The 13902-nt window shown below is 44.9% G+C and overlaps 5 protein-coding genes across 5 annotated transcripts; 3 read left to right on the top strand and 2 right to left on the bottom strand.

Moving 5' to 3' along the window:
• Window positions 1–59: 59 nt before the first annotated feature.
• BCIN_09g04140 (hypothetical protein) lies at window positions 60–2996 on the top strand. The gene is made up of 2 exons (XM_024695112.1): window positions 60–861; window positions 935–2996. Exons 1-2 carry the CDS (start codon window positions 465–467, stop codon window positions 2833–2835), a joined length of 2298 nt encoding a protein of 765 aa, XP_024550905.1. The 5' UTR covers window positions 60–464; the 3' UTR covers window positions 2836–2996.
• A 151-nt stretch (window positions 2997–3147) lies between these two features.
• On the bottom strand, window positions 3148–4819 carry BCIN_09g04130 (hypothetical protein). The gene is made up of 3 exons (XM_001551477.2): window positions 4254–4819; window positions 4026–4197; window positions 3148–3928 (listed from the first exon to the last, which is right to left on the bottom strand). Exons 1-3 carry the CDS (start codon window positions 4290–4292, stop codon window positions 3477–3479), a joined length of 663 nt encoding a protein of 220 aa, XP_001551527.2. The 5' UTR covers window positions 4293–4819; the 3' UTR covers window positions 3148–3476.
• Window positions 4820–4852: 33 nt separating this feature from the next.
• Bcrpc11 lies at window positions 4853–6092 on the top strand. Its single transcript, XM_024695111.1, has 3 exons — window positions 4853–5199; window positions 5267–5592; window positions 5764–6092. Exons 1-3 carry the CDS (start codon window positions 4911–4913, stop codon window positions 5797–5799), a joined length of 651 nt encoding a protein of 216 aa, XP_024550904.1. The 5' UTR covers window positions 4853–4910; the 3' UTR covers window positions 5800–6092.
• Window positions 6093–6371: 279 nt separating this feature from the next.
• On the bottom strand, window positions 6372–7430 carry Bcsoh1. The gene is made up of 2 exons (XM_001551480.2): window positions 6959–7430; window positions 6372–6729 (listed from the first exon to the last, which is right to left on the bottom strand). The coding sequence occupies exons 1-2, from the start codon at window positions 7382–7384 to the stop codon at window positions 6451–6453; spliced, it is 705 nt and encodes a 234-aa protein (XP_001551530.2). The 5' UTR covers window positions 7385–7430; the 3' UTR covers window positions 6372–6450.
• A 1690-nt stretch (window positions 7431–9120) lies between these two features.
• On the top strand, window positions 9121–13697 carry BCIN_09g04100 (hypothetical protein). Its single transcript, XM_024695110.1, has 4 exons — window positions 9121–11099; window positions 11282–11529; window positions 11622–12066; window positions 12121–13697. The coding sequence occupies exons 1-4, from the start codon at window positions 11066–11068 to the stop codon at window positions 12963–12965; spliced, it is 1572 nt and encodes a 523-aa protein (XP_024550903.1). The 5' UTR covers window positions 9121–11065; the 3' UTR covers window positions 12966–13697.
• Window positions 13698–13902: the final 205 nt, after the last annotated feature.

Below are 13902 nucleotides of genomic sequence, written 5' to 3'. Positions count from 1 at the left end.
GTTTTATATGTGTACGTGCATGTGTGTATGCGATACTATGCTTTGCTTTGCTTTGCTATGATGTGATGTCATGTGATGTGCTGCTGTGCCGTTTATACATGATGTTGATGTTGATACTGGTACGTTATGCAGATAGACGCCCATGCCATGCCATGCTTATATGCATTGCATGGGTGTATAATGGATGTGTTTTTGCCACGGTGCGGGTCGAGGAGGGACGGAGGGAGGGACCGGAAGGTGGAGAATGATTATGATACTTGTTCCTTGGATTTGATGTTTGGAATTTGGAGATTGTTTTTTGTGATTACTGTCTTTCTTTGGCTTTGGTTTGGTTTTGACTTGGTTTTGATTTGGTTTTGTGGTGAGTTAGTTGTGAGTTAGTTGTTGTACTTTGGATTCTCGGAACGGGTTACTGGATTCGGTGTGTGTGTGTGAGAGAGCGAGAGAGAGAGAGAGAGAAAGGTATGCTGTGTGCTCTTTGCGATAGTATTAATGTGACCGATCTTATTCTCCTGGCGAAAGCAAATACCGGCGTATCCAAAGCCGATGAAAAGAAATGGAAACATCACTCTACATACGATGATATCGTGGCCGCGGCTCGCGCAGGCTGCGAGTTGTGCAAATTGCTCGTGGCGTCTTTGGATAGGGGACTGCAGAGGCCGCCGTGGCATGAAGTGAAGTACAAGGAAGTGTTGTTGGAGAGCGAGAGAGAGGGCTTATCGACGGGCTTTCGCGTTGAGATTAGAGGAAATGAGAGTGTTGTCCCGGAGAAAAATGGGAGTGAGATTTTGAATGCGGTTTGTTTTGGTTTTGGGGAGCACGATGATGTGCCGTTGATGTTGTCGCTGCAGGCACCTAGAGGTAAGGGGTTTTGTTTTCTTGTACGTATTATGCCGTTGATATTGGGATGAATCACTAACTCCGAGTGTCATAGATAGAATTAGAGTCGTCGAGGGGTTTCAAATTGGTCATTATACTATTGATCCTGATCTTGGATCGGAGACCAATTGCAAAATTGCTAGAGATTGGTTAAAGACTTGTGATGAGAGGCATTACGAATGTCCTTTGGTCGAGGATAAAGAATTGCCATCAAGAGTCATTCATGTTGGTTCGGACGATCGGGATCCTTATATACTTCCGACAAATGGGAAGTTTGGTAAATATATAGCCTTGAGTCATTGCTGGGGTGGCCACATCAGCATTGCCTTAACCACGCAAACTCTTGAAGAGTTCAAGGGCAAAATTTCAATGGCTCGATTACCAGCCAATTTTCGAGATGCGGTTTTGCTTACCCGTAGACTCGGGTTCGAATACTTATGGATTGACTGCTTATGCATCATGCAAGACTCCCTGGAAGATTGGGAAATCGAATCTAAACACATGGGCCAAGTCTATCACGATGCCATATTTACGATTGCAGCCTCGACGGCTTCAAAATCTACAGATGGCATCTTACATACCTTCACGGACTACGAGCTTAGCGGAATTAGCATTAGTCTCAAGCTATCAAAAGATGGCAAACCTGAAGACCACGTCGATATGGTTCTTCCAAACATCAAGCGAGAAAATCTCGGCGATTTACTGCGTGATGAACCACTCGCCGCACGAGGATGGACATTGCAAGAAGAGGTATTATCAGCTCGTACATTGTTTTACGGTCATCAACAAATCTACTGGCAATGCTTACACAACTACGAAGCTGCGGATGGTTTACGTCCATGGAAAGTTGTCAATCAACGAGCATTTCGTTACGATCAAATCAAAGACCGCATACATCTACCTCAAGGGCTCCAAAACCCCGATACGGTCAAAAGTCGATATGTTTACGAGCGCAAGAATACAACGAAAGAATTCCATGATTCTCAAACATGCAGGAAACTCATCGAAGAGTATCACAAACAGATGGTGGTTGACTATTGTTCACGAAACCTCACACGTACTTCAGATAAATTCATCGCCTTTTCTGGTATCGTAACACTAGTGCGGGACGTTCTCTGGGCACATGGGTTTCCAAACTCCTTGTACATTGCTGGAATCTGGAGTAGTCATTTTCGACAAGGATTAATATGGTATTACAAAGATGATGTGAGTCCATCAATTCAACGCGCACCTTCATGGTCGTGGGCGACTACCAACGGCAAAATCGCATTCAATCAAACGGCTTTCAATGCCGACTTTACAAATACGGACATTGACCCGCTTCTCATATCCCACGATGTGAAACTCGCTGGCCAGAACCCGTTTGGAGAAATCAAAATGGCCTCGATAGTTGTTTCTGGGAGTACAATGATAATGCGAGGCGTGGATGACATCATAACGAACCAAAAAAGTAAACCTTCTGGGTATATACACTGGGATGTACAAAGGAACGGAAGAGGACGACGGAAAACAGCATTTTATACATGTCGGCTAGGGAAATCATCCATGTTTCTTTACAATCCACACCCGCGGGAATCAGATCTAGCAGACAGGACAGGACCGAGCGAGAGTAACATGGAACCGAATAAGATATACAAGGCGAATAATGTACGATACAAGGTTCTTTTTATTGCGAAGCAGGGACGTCAGGCACATGGTTTGGTATTGAAACTCGTGGCTGGTAATGTGGGTGATGAGAATAGAGATGGGAATGAGATGCCAAATGCTGAAGTTGGAGCTGCAGATCCAGACGGCAGTAGAAGTCATGCCGCAGACACTAATGTGCAAATGAAAACCTATCGGCGAGTAGGCTATATCTGGCTCTCTGAGAAGCACGCAAATGGGAATCGGTATTTTGATTCGTATAAATGGGCGGAGTACGAAGGATGGGAAAGGGAAACTCTTGATCTAATCTAATTGAGATAAAAAGCTGTAAACTTGTATATTTCTTCCTATGAACGGAGAATATCAATTCACATTTTGGTAATCAAATGCAGCTATCTGTCATGGACATGTTTACCTGTACTTACACCAGAGCATCTCAATGGATGAATTGCAATGGGCGTGGTAACCTACCAACTTCGAAGGTCACGTATGCTATGGACAACCAGATCGATGTGGTCTATCGACGCTGATCAAGGTGCTTTCTTTCTTACGTTCGTGCATATGAACACCCAGAAAGGCCGAAAGGAACGAATAGGCATGGAATAAAGCACAAGCGAAAAAGCATCAAACTAAAAAGAACAAGGTAAAATATCAAGCCTAGATAAAACAAAGCCTTTCATACCTGTCGATATGGATAGCCGAGTGACATAATGCAACTCCGCAATTCTATGCTTCTAAAACTACAAAGTTTCAATCCATGAAAACACAAAGTTATATAATTCTCAACATCATCTGTTCACCTCGCATCGCACAATACACTAGTATCCCCTCTGTCATCTTCTAGGCCTTATGCCACCATGCCATATCCACAGTTCTACTTCTCAAGTCTAGAATCCAATCAACCAACTTTGAAATATACGGGCAAAAAGATGAGACATATAGAAACATCTATTCTAATTCGCTTTTCTTTCTTTCTCTTGTCGAAGTCTGTTCCACTCAGCTTCCTCTTCACTGTCACTCCCACTGTATGCACTTCCAGCATCATCATCCTCCTCATTTTGTGCCTCATCGATATCCAGATATCCCGATTCGATCTTCTCAGGCTCAGGTGCCTTCACTACTGGCTCACCATTTTCGTCATACTCCTCATATTCGTGATCTTTTAGTAACTGTTTCAAGTCTCGGTGTGCTTCGACCAAGTCAGCAGCGGTTTTGCCTTGCTTATTGCGAATTCGATTATCACTACCGGCTTCGAGCATCATCTCGACCAGCTCAAGACCCGCAGACCAGTTGTCTCTGGTGTCGTTTACCCAGCGGACGGCAGAATGTAACGGTGTTTCGCCGTTGCGGTTTAGGGGGTCGCATTCGAATCCTTCTAAATCGAGGAGTTCGTTGACAATTTGAGCTTCATGGGAATTTCTGTGTTAATGGGTATTCTTTTGTCTGATTGTAATGAGGCGGGAAACATTGGTGTTGAGATATGGATGCAAGTATGGATTTACCTTTTCCTTTCCTAGCAGCAAAGTGATATGCTACATTTCCATCTCTATCCAATGCATGGGTGTTGAGGTATTCAGCACCCTCTTCTGGAGTAGAAAACCTCTCGAGTGCAACATTCAGAGTGCCTACTGAGTTGGTGGAGATCGCGGATCGAATTTGTGTCTCGATTGGGGTCTTGAAAATGGCGTGTTAGTATAAATACTTGGATGAGGAAGTATAGGCAGGTGCACCTCTTCCTCTTCATACTCAACATTTCTCGGATCCGCCATTTTATCTGATCTTTCCGTTTCCGTTTCCTTTCGTCCACAATACAGCAATCCCAAACTTCACAATCCGAAGACCTCAAATAACTCAAGTCAAGTCACCCACGGCGCAGCGTACAAGACTCCGTAACCCAACTCAAACAATCGTCGACACAACAGACACTCTTCCCTTCCTCAACCTTTCGTATTCTCGTAAATTCGTAATTGCAGATCCTTGCTTCTCTCAAACTATTCAGACGAAAGACACACACATACGTCTGCTCGTAGAAGAAGAAAAAAAGATAACTATAAGACGAGAGAGGAGAAGAAAAAAGTATCTGATCCGATCTTGCAGAATCCTCCGTGTGTATGTATGCACGTCTGTAGTTCGTAGGTATAGAAAGTAAGGTCAGTCCAGCGCTTCTCCAAACACCCATCCATCAATCAATCCACTCCTCCGAACCAAACGCACCGACTCTGTAACAACAGGCCAACATTTTTCAGCCCAGAGCCTAGCACCCCTGTCGACTGAGCCTGCCCCATTTCACTCAGTCGGGTGAGGGTAGGACCTATCGGTGGAGTTTTTAGGTTTGGGTCCGAGGACGCTTTTGCTGGGAGGTTTGTGATTGGAAGGTGGGATGAGATATGCTGTGTGAGGGTGGGCTGTCCTTATGTAAGCGGTGGGAGCGGGAAAAAAAAGTTCCTATGATGAGGTTGATAAAATTGATAAAGAGCTTGAGATTAACTATTCGACTTTGGAAATTGCGCGCGACGTTGAATCAACAATACAATTGGCGAATTTTGTGGGAGCTGATAACTGTGATTTGCGAGAGATTAGAAAGACTCACAGGAACGAATTGGGAAAAAGGGAAGAAAGGAATACCGAGCACTTCGAAAATCCGATATCAATCCCAAACCATCAAAATGCTTCTCTGTACGCCCCTCCCTCCCTACCCCTCCATCCTCCTCCCTCTCTCTAACTAATCTCTCTCACCCATCAGTCTGCCCCTCCTGCAGCAACATCCTCACCGTCTCCGTGACACCGCATTCCTCGACCCCCACACCCACCTCGACGCAAGATCTCACCGGCGCAAACCGTCTCGAATGTCTCACCTGTCCCTACCAATACATCCTCACCCGCTCCATCTTCGATCGCAAAACCTTTGTGCGCGAAGAAAAGGAAGATGTGTTTGGCGGTAAAGATGCCTGGGCAAATGCCGATACCTATCCTAAACAGTGCGCGAATAGTGAGTGTAATGGTATGGTGGCAGCGGCGAGATTTGTGCAGATTCGGAGTGCGGATGAACCGATGACGGGATTTTATAGGGTAAGTCTTCTTTTTGTCTTCGCTACTTGGGTTGTTTGGGGTTTGGAAAGTAGGGGTGCTAGTAGCAATTTCAAGAACAGGAGGGATCAGGGAGAGGATGAGGGGGAAAAAGAAGGGGAGGTCGTGAATGATTATGATGTAAGAGGAATGAGGCTAACAATCCGGGTGCAGTGTATGACATGTACGAACCAATGGAGAGAGAATTAGATTAATGAGAATGGGTTTGCAAAATTATCTTTGCGACGAAGTTGGGGGACGTCGACATGAAACAACATGTTAGATGCATGATCGCGAAGGGACCTGTCACGCAGATTTCACTGGGAAACTTAAGATCAAAATTTGAGCGAACATGGCGTAGGACATCTGGGTTGGGCTTTTGCAACACGGCGTAATGGTTAATATACCTTGTGAGATAGGTAGTCTGCATTTGGTTGTAGACTCCACATCATAAAAGGCGTCAGATTTTATTCTAATTTAGAAGTATTAAAAAGAAGCCTCTACTTCTCAGCCATACTTGTTCTCCCATGCCACCATTCCAATGTAGTCAATTGCTTCATACCTCAAACCTAGAACTCCTGGTATATCGCGAAACATTTTTCCCATCGTCAATGCCTTCGGGTAAGCCTGATCCAATACTTCAACTCGCGTGCTGGTAAACCTTTCTCGAGTATAGTATCATGCCAGCCTTCAAATTGCTGATGAGCGCAAATGATAAATGCGACTGTCCTATAATAGGATCTTCTGATAAAAGGCGAGTGAGAGCCAACCCGCTCGAAGCATATGCTCTCGAAATTAAGTCCGACGGATCTACCTATGGAACATGGATGGATTATTGATTTCTCCATTCCCTCCACTGCATCATTCCTTCTGCCACCTCTCCACTGCTGCCATATCCTCATTAGCGAGCAGACTTATAATATCTATACTCAAACAATCCCTCCGGAAATTCTCATTTTGTAATAACTCTAGATGCTTTAGACTAGGTCCAGGATAGGTGAGGAATTTGAGATATGGGGGTTGAGTAAAGTATTGTAGATATTTCAGGTAGGCGATGAATGGCGGGGAGCTGAGGAGAGTGCCAGAGGAGAGGGAGGCTAAGTGCATTAGGTAGTGGGGCGATGAGATGGCGTTTATGAACTAGAGAGAGTCAGCAGGTGAACATTAAGTAGATGGAGATTGGAAGGGGGGCAATAATAATTAGGAGTTGTAGAGGGAAAGTTCGAGTTCAAAGGGAATGGATATTCAAGCCCCCATGTGCGAACTTGCAGAAGACAATATGCACAACTCTACCAGTTCCATGATAACCCTTTATTCCACGAGTCCACTCTCCCAAACCCCAAGAAAACATTTAAATTCCTCAACATACCTCGAGTTCGATTTCAAACCTCGAAAATCCCCCAAATTTTGGTTCCTCATTCTCGCCAGATACCGAAGGGGTTACCCTGGTACCATCCCCCATCTTAATATCTTCCGGGGGGGAATTGATCGTCGTCATTTTGTTTTCGCGTTGCGTGTGCTGAGTTGCGCAAAATGTACCTGTGAAGCAAGGGATGGATTTGATCGCGCCCGGGGAAATCTGCGAAATCTGCGGATGTTTCGCGGAACCTTTGGTGGTGGAACAGGGCGGAACGGAAGATGAAAGTGTGATGACGTCGTTGAAATTCGAAATCGATAGAGAAGTTGGGTATAGGAGATTGAGTTCAAGCTTACGATGCGTGCGTGGGGATGATGGGATGATGGATGGGAGGGAATGATTTTGTTTGATTGTGATATACAAGGCTGTAGATCTCATAAACCGATAAAGCTTTGATGGATAAGGCTAGGTAGGATTTTGGCCCTGGTGGCCTTACATCGAATGATTAGTCATTATTATTATCTAATCCCACTCATCCGAAGGAAACCACCCAAGACTTGTTGAATAATTACTAACTAATGCATCACAATCAATCTGTCAATGCTCAGGAAGAACTTTTGCATGAATCGGAGCTCTCGAAGACTTCTCTAGATTCGCCGATGGATTTTCATCGCATAAATTGTGAAGCTGTCATTCTGCATACTCTATCTGTCTCGTTGGTCTTACAAAATTGGAGCCTTTTTTCTGTGAAATTTCGTTGGTGCTTTGAAGCTTAAAATGAGGAACATCAGGAACATCAGGAACATCAAACTAACCATCTGGGGTGGAGACTTGACTCTTGTACCTGAAGCTATCATAGGTCCCCTATTCCCAACCCCTCTCGAGATCTTTCCTCCCTGTGGATGCTAACAAGTAGATCCACTTGGATGTTCAGAATCTCCAGTTCTCGGCATTGCTGTCAAATATGTGTGTTCACTGTTCAATTTATTAGCCAGGACAAACAAATCTCGGCAATGGAAATATTGAGGAGTGGAAAAAATCGATCCATTTTATTCTGTATTGAATGTCCAACCCCAAAGAATCTAGAATCTTCAAAATATGTCCAATTCTTGGCGTCCATTGATGGTAGATACACTAGTCACACTACTCTTCGATACGATCTTTCACAGATCTTGAGATGTACCAATTGCCAAACCCTCTCCCCTCCCCTTCCCCGTCTTAAGGAAGTTCTTTCGAAGGATCGGGATAAGGTCTGATAGCAATACGTAGTAGGGTCTTAGGTAGGTACGATCTTGACTTGCTACTGGATACCATCAGCCGGTTCCTTTGGAGACGGTCGAGTCCAAAGACGCCAAACTAAACTCATCCAGGCAAGTGTTCCTCCACGGACTCTCAGATGGGGTGGCTCAGGAGTCAATGGCTTTTGCCCAATACTACTACTGTCAATGGCTATGGGTAGTTCTTTTAATAGGCTCTTATGTATCTTCGACAGGTGGGACTATTTTCGAGCTATTCAGCCCAAAAAATATGATCAATCCTTCCTCTAACCAGATCAATATTGGGATTTATCGGTGGGATCTGTAGAAAGGTACTTACGACAGGTCAAGCATAGGTAGTGATAGGTAGGAGCACAAGGGATTTCTCGTGTGTACCATGTATTTTATATCGGTGGCTCCTTTTGAGGTTGCATTCAGATTTGCACAAAGTCGTGCCTGCTCCTAGGAGTTGAGGCTTTGCATTATGTTGGTGAGATTTCACATTTCGTTCGGATGATGGTATCAAAACATTAGCAAGGTTTCCCCGAACTTTTAAGTAGCTTCCTTGTTCGGACCCAAGCCCCTTCCAGACAACCTTCTCTTGGCATTGGATATTGATGCCAAAAGAAAAGTGCAGCATACATAGGGAATGGGGAATGGGGAATGGGGCGAGGCGGAAGGTAGAAGACAACAAGGAAAGAAGATTGAGGAGATGTAGGATTCAAAGCAGTGTAGGATGTAGGGGGGGGAGGAAGGGAGGAAGGTAGGAAGGTGTTATGTATCCATAATTCATTCAATACTTTGTAATATCTATCAGATATTAGCTATTAGAGATTAGATATTTGATATTTGATATTAGATACGAAAGTAGACAGTTGCTAAATAAAGAAGAAAGTGTGATTCAAACAGTCAAGAGAAGGCCTCACTCATCAGCTGCTCATCTGATGTTTTGCTTCATTCATCCTTGACCCAAAAAGGAAGAAAGACTCCTCTTTACCTCTTCCCCTCCAGCAAACATATCATAGGGACACTACCTCGATACCTACCTACAGACAAGAACTTCTACACAACTTCTTTCAATAGCCTCATTTACCACTGACTGCACCACATCCACATCCACATCCACCGTAGGACATCCTACACAATAATATCAATCATCCTTCGCCTAACTATCGTTTTGAGCCCGCCAAAAAAGAAAGTCGCGCATGGTCATATCAAAAGACATCGTCATCGTACCAAAAAAGAAGTTTGCCTACCTGCCTGCACTCGTCTATTCGTTTGGATAATTGACATACACACCTCCCTGGGCAGATGCTGTTGATCGAAAGCATCAAAAGGGAATAGATTGTCTTCACAGGGACGATTGCAATATACGCAATCACATCACATCACACCTCCGATCAGATTATCGTACCTAATAAGCATTCTTACTGTACCGGGCTGGCACGACTTATTGAGGAGAGAAGAGAAGAGAAGAGAAGAGATACGGAGAAAAAGGACGAACAGCTACTCCCCGCTTTTGACATACCGTGGATTCCGCATAAAACTTCCACTTCTCCCCTCCTCCTCGTCCTCTCCTTCTCCTTCTCCCTCCCTCTCCCTCTCGCCCTCTCTCCCTCGACCTCTTCATCTCCCTCATTCCAACGAAAGAGGAAACGGTCAAATTTATAGATCCATACAACTTACCACCTCATGCTCACCCATTCACCCTTCCGTTAATTAATCAAGCATCTGGAACTTCAAACTTCATTTCGCCCTTCATTTACTGTTCCATTCAAAACCCCCAACGTACACATCCACATTATTATCGACTCCTGAACAATTTCAACCCTCGGTTCCCTACTGGTACCTTTGCAGATTTGACAGGGAATTCGGTAGAGAACCACAATTACTAAATTTGAAGATCGTCAAGCAGTCGAAATCGAATCCACACCTGATACAAAATCCTCGAATCAAATTCGGCTCTGAATTCAATTTGAGCAAAGGGTATCAAGGGAGACGAACGGGGATATAAGATTACGATTGTGCATCAAGCATTTTCGCATCTCACATCCTGTCCCATCTCTATCCACATTTCTTTCCCTCCCCCTCCTATCCCTTCCGCACCACCTTCGAAGCTCCCCAAAGGATTTTAATTTGTTTGATTGCGCGCAATTAATCTTGAGACCTAAAGTGAAAGGACCAAAGAAAGGGAAGGAGGACGGCCGACACGACGCCTCTCTCAAGCTTAAGGGGGGAAGGAATATCGGCTCATATTGACATTAGTATTGAGATTGGTATCCAATCGATTCTACACGTCTCAAACACAAATTTGCACACCACATAGGTAGTGAGTGCTTGGTTAGGCCTCGGTCGCTAAGAAATTCACCGTTTATCCTGACACGGACCAGAATCGATCGGTCTGTTCTCTTTTACCTTGCTCGCTCAGGTGGTTTCCTTTGATTCAGTTACAGCACGATATAGGACAGCACTCGTGTACAAGTGCTCTCGAAGAGGGCGAGCTAGAGGATCCAACAAGAATCATCAAAACCACCCCGTCCCAATCTCCAGGAAACGCACTCGTTCCTTCATATCAATCACCCTCCGAACGGCGTGCGAACAACCAACCAGCCATCGCCATCCAGCACCCGCACACTTCTTGGTTTCCCTGGCCGAGAAAGAAACCTATCAAGCTTTCAAACATCCTTCAAAAAGAGGAACGAGGAAGAAGAAAACTTTATTTCCTTTCTACACCAATACATCGACGTCAAATTGATAAAAAAATAACCCGGATCACATTCCCCTGATTCCTGTAATCAACTCATCACAACTTATTACAGTAATTAATTCTGGGATCTGTGTCGTCATCACAATCTTTGCCACAATGTCGTTAAGCTCTATCCAACCAGATTATGATGGTAAGTTCAAATCATTCTTGTAATCTATGCGCCGCGAGCCTGCGACGACAAAACTGTCATCTCCACTTATCACGGCTGGCCTGTATCAAGTTGGATGTCCAGCGTTTCACTCTTCCTATCATTCCCCATCATCGACAAGCATGAATCCATAGACTGATATCTGAATCTTATGTTCTAAACAGGCAATCGATCGCCTGGACTTTCAGCCAATCTATCGTCCAACAACCCCTTTAGGAATCGAGCCGTGTCTCCAGCTATGCCCTCTTCTACCCAACGTTCCCCCCGAGAACCTCCTCCAAGACCTTTATCACGAAATCCATTCCTCGATTCCCCAGCTACGAATCAAACATCAACAGACACGATGGCATTTTCTCGAACAAGCCCGACTTCACCAGGGCCAGCTCTTACAGGAAACGCCGCGGATTTATTTGTACGTTCATCACAAACCATGAATACTCTTATCATAATCTCGCTGGCTAGATATGGCTACATAAGAAAGTAATGCTGACATCAACCATACAGGACGAACTGACACTCGGTGATAAACCTGTTCCAAACAGAAGCAGCAAACCCGGAATGGCACGCTCAAACACAAGCACAACCCGACCTCAGGGAGAGAACGTCCCACCGGGAAGACCATCGGGTCACAGACCAATGCGGTCCCAGGAAGAGGCAATGCGTGCGAGAAGAGCAGCTGGGAAACCATCCATAAGCAGACCACGCAACGAAGAAGAGTTGGATATTTTTGCCGACCCCAACGATAGCCCAAAACGAAGAGCAAGACGTAACTCCGACACATCTATCATGGAACGAAAGCCCAAATTACTTGATCCAGAAGATGAACGTAGACGCTTGGAGAAGGAAAAGCGATACCGTGATCGTAAGCGTGCTGCAGACAAAACCAAGAAGAAGGCACCTCTCGATGTTATCGATCAACTAGATGCCACCAGCATTTTCGGAATTGGCAGTAGGTTAAAGACTATCATTCTCTATCATTAAAACATTACTAATCGGCCTACAGCATTTCATCATGATGGACCATTCGATGCCTGCTTGCCAGGCCGTAATCGAACAGGAAGTCGTCGTGCACCAATGCAAGCTTTCGCCAAAGATTCAGCCAATAACTCCCTTGGTGGTGGTGGACCTTTGAACAAGAAGCCTGATCACGCAACGTTTATGGGTAATAATGATGCAGAAGCACATCTTGATTATTCTCGTGGAGGAGATAAGGCCGATAATTTTGAACCTTATGGGCATCGCCCAGGAATGCCTAGCCGCACAGAATCTGCCATTGAAAGTGCAACCACACGTGTTGAGCCAGTTCATGGTGAAGAATCCATAGGCCTAGGAACTTCTACTTTCCTTGAGGGTGCTCCAGCTTCTCGTGCAGCCATTCAAAAGAACCAGAATGAGCAATTCGGTATGGATGGTGGGCTATCTCGAAAGAAGTCACTGGCACAGAAGATCCGCGGCATCAATAGCCGACGCGATTACGGACCTCCTGGGAGAATGACTAGCCCAGAAGGCATGTACAATGCCACTTCTCCAGACGGATACACACCCGGTGGAAGTAGAGCGAATGAAGCCAACCCATTTTTCAATGAATTTGGCAAGCGCGATGATACCATCAAGGAAGAAAAACTTGCATTTCCCGAATTGCCACCAAGACCTGGCCGCTCTCGCGCTCCTTCTAACCCTCCAGGAATCGAAAGGCGTGTCACTAGCGATAGCATCGGGGAATCATCCAGAGCTCCCGCATCCAATGGTGGAGGATTCTTGTCTAGAGTTAAGAGTTTGAAGGGAGGGCCACGAAAGCCAAGAGTTGAGAACAAGCCATTGCCAACCGCAACACCTCAGCTACTTTAAATTACCAACCAACAGCAAGTTCGTTATTTGTCTCTTTATCGCACTCTGGATAACAAGGGACCTGGACGTCTGCGTCTGATCTAACATTGATCAAGCACCCATATTTTCCACATTTTGCTCCTTTCCCTGCATTGCTGTTACTCATCGCGTATTATATCACTCTCGCCTAACGCCCCCGAGTTTGGATATGGTACTCTGCATGAACTTTCGGAATAGAGAACTTTTCACATTTTTTCACTTGAACTTCAACTTTGGTTCTTACATCATGAAGAATCTTTCTTTTCTTGAATTATCTTAAGGGGTCAATGGCCCATAAATTGTTATTTGATTTCATAGGCGTATGGGAGTACACATGAACTACCCCGTAGCTCGAGGGAGGTTGGAGGGGGAGGGGCGAGGAAGATGGGAAATCTTTTTTAATGCCAGTGAGATTTGAGGACTGGGATGGGTTTTTAGACACAAGGTTACGGGCAGTGACTGGATCGAATGGACTCAGATGCGTCCATTCTCGTGTAGTTGGTTAGACACTAAGTGGTCTTGAGGAAGGAAAGAGTTGTTGGAGTGACACCGGTATAAGCGTAATGTAGACTCGATGGTCAAAGGTCAAGGAGAGGATAAGAGCGGCAGGGATGAGATTCGTTGGGTAGAAAGGAGAAACCTAGTAGTAGATGACAATGCACACGTACACTCAATAATTTGATTTGATTGGCAATTGATAGGGTTTTGTGTTCAATCATGGTTGCATGGGTGGGTGAGATATGAGATGTGAAGTGAGACTATCTATGTATGCAACGCAATTATTGTGTCGAGCAGGTATTATTGAGTTGGCTAGTGCCCTTTGTTGATTATGTATGGATTTGGAGCACATAAGGAATGAGATTTAGACCTTTGGCTAGTGGATGTTTTCTTTGAGATTGACATTAAAGTGTAGTAGTTA

Source organism: Botrytis cinerea, chromosome 9 (genome assembly GCF_000143535.2).
Source record: "Botrytis cinerea B05.10 chromosome 9, complete sequence".
In the NCBI taxonomy this organism is placed as follows: domain Eukaryota; kingdom Fungi; phylum Ascomycota; class Leotiomycetes; order Helotiales; family Sclerotiniaceae; genus Botrytis; species Botrytis cinerea.
The sequence above is the reverse complement of the archived record's forward strand: the minus strand, read 5'-3'. Positions and strand labels throughout refer to the sequence as shown.

Excerpts from the sequence above, each read along its gene's own strand:
- Bcsoh1 (XM_001551480.2), bottom strand. The coding sequence starts at position 7,384 with ATGAGATCTACAGCCTTGTATATCACAATCAAACAAAATCATTCCCTC. Across the intron at positions 6,730-6,958 it reads GGTTTGAAATCGAACTCGAG|TTCATAAACGCCATCTCATC; the intron begins GTATGTTGAGGA and ends GACTCTCTCTAG.
- BCIN_09g04140 (XM_024695112.1), top strand. The coding sequence starts at position 465 with ATGCTGTGTGCTCTTTGCGATAGTATTAATGTGACCGATCTTATTCTC. Across the intron at positions 862-934 it reads GTCGCTGCAGGCACCTAGAG|ATAGAATTAGAGTCGTCGAG; the intron begins GTAAGGGGTTTT and ends CGAGTGTCATAG.
- Bcrpc11 (XM_024695111.1), top strand. The coding sequence starts at position 4,911 with ATGCTGTGTGAGGGTGGGCTGTCCTTATGTAAGCGGTGGGAGCGGGAA. Across the intron at positions 5,200-5,266 it reads AACCATCAAAATGCTTCTCT|TCTGCCCCTCCTGCAGCAAC; the intron begins GTACGCCCCTCC and ends CTCACCCATCAG. Across the intron at positions 5,593-5,763 it reads CGATGACGGGATTTTATAGG|TGTATGACATGTACGAACCA; the intron begins GTAAGTCTTCTT and ends ATCCGGGTGCAG.
- BCIN_09g04100 (XM_024695110.1), top strand. The coding sequence starts at position 11,066 with ATGTCGTTAAGCTCTATCCAACCAGATTATGATG. Across the intron at positions 11,100-11,281 it reads TATCCAACCAGATTATGATG|GCAATCGATCGCCTGGACTT; the intron begins GTAAGTTCAAAT and ends TGTTCTAAACAG. Across the intron at positions 12,067-12,120 it reads CAGCATTTTCGGAATTGGCA|CATTTCATCATGATGGACCA; the intron begins GTAGGTTAAAGA and ends ATCGGCCTACAG.
- BCIN_09g04130 (XM_001551477.2), bottom strand. The coding sequence starts at position 4,292 with ATGGCGGATCCGAGAAATGTTGAGTATGAAGAGGAAGAG. Across the intron at positions 4,198-4,253 it reads TTGAGTATGAAGAGGAAGAG|ACCCCAATCGAGACACAAAT; the intron begins GTGCACCTGCCT and ends GCCATTTTCAAG. Across the intron at positions 3,929-4,025 it reads TGCTGCTAGGAAAGGAAAAG|CTCAAATTGTCAACGAACTC; the intron begins GTAAATCCATAC and ends ATTCCCATGAAG.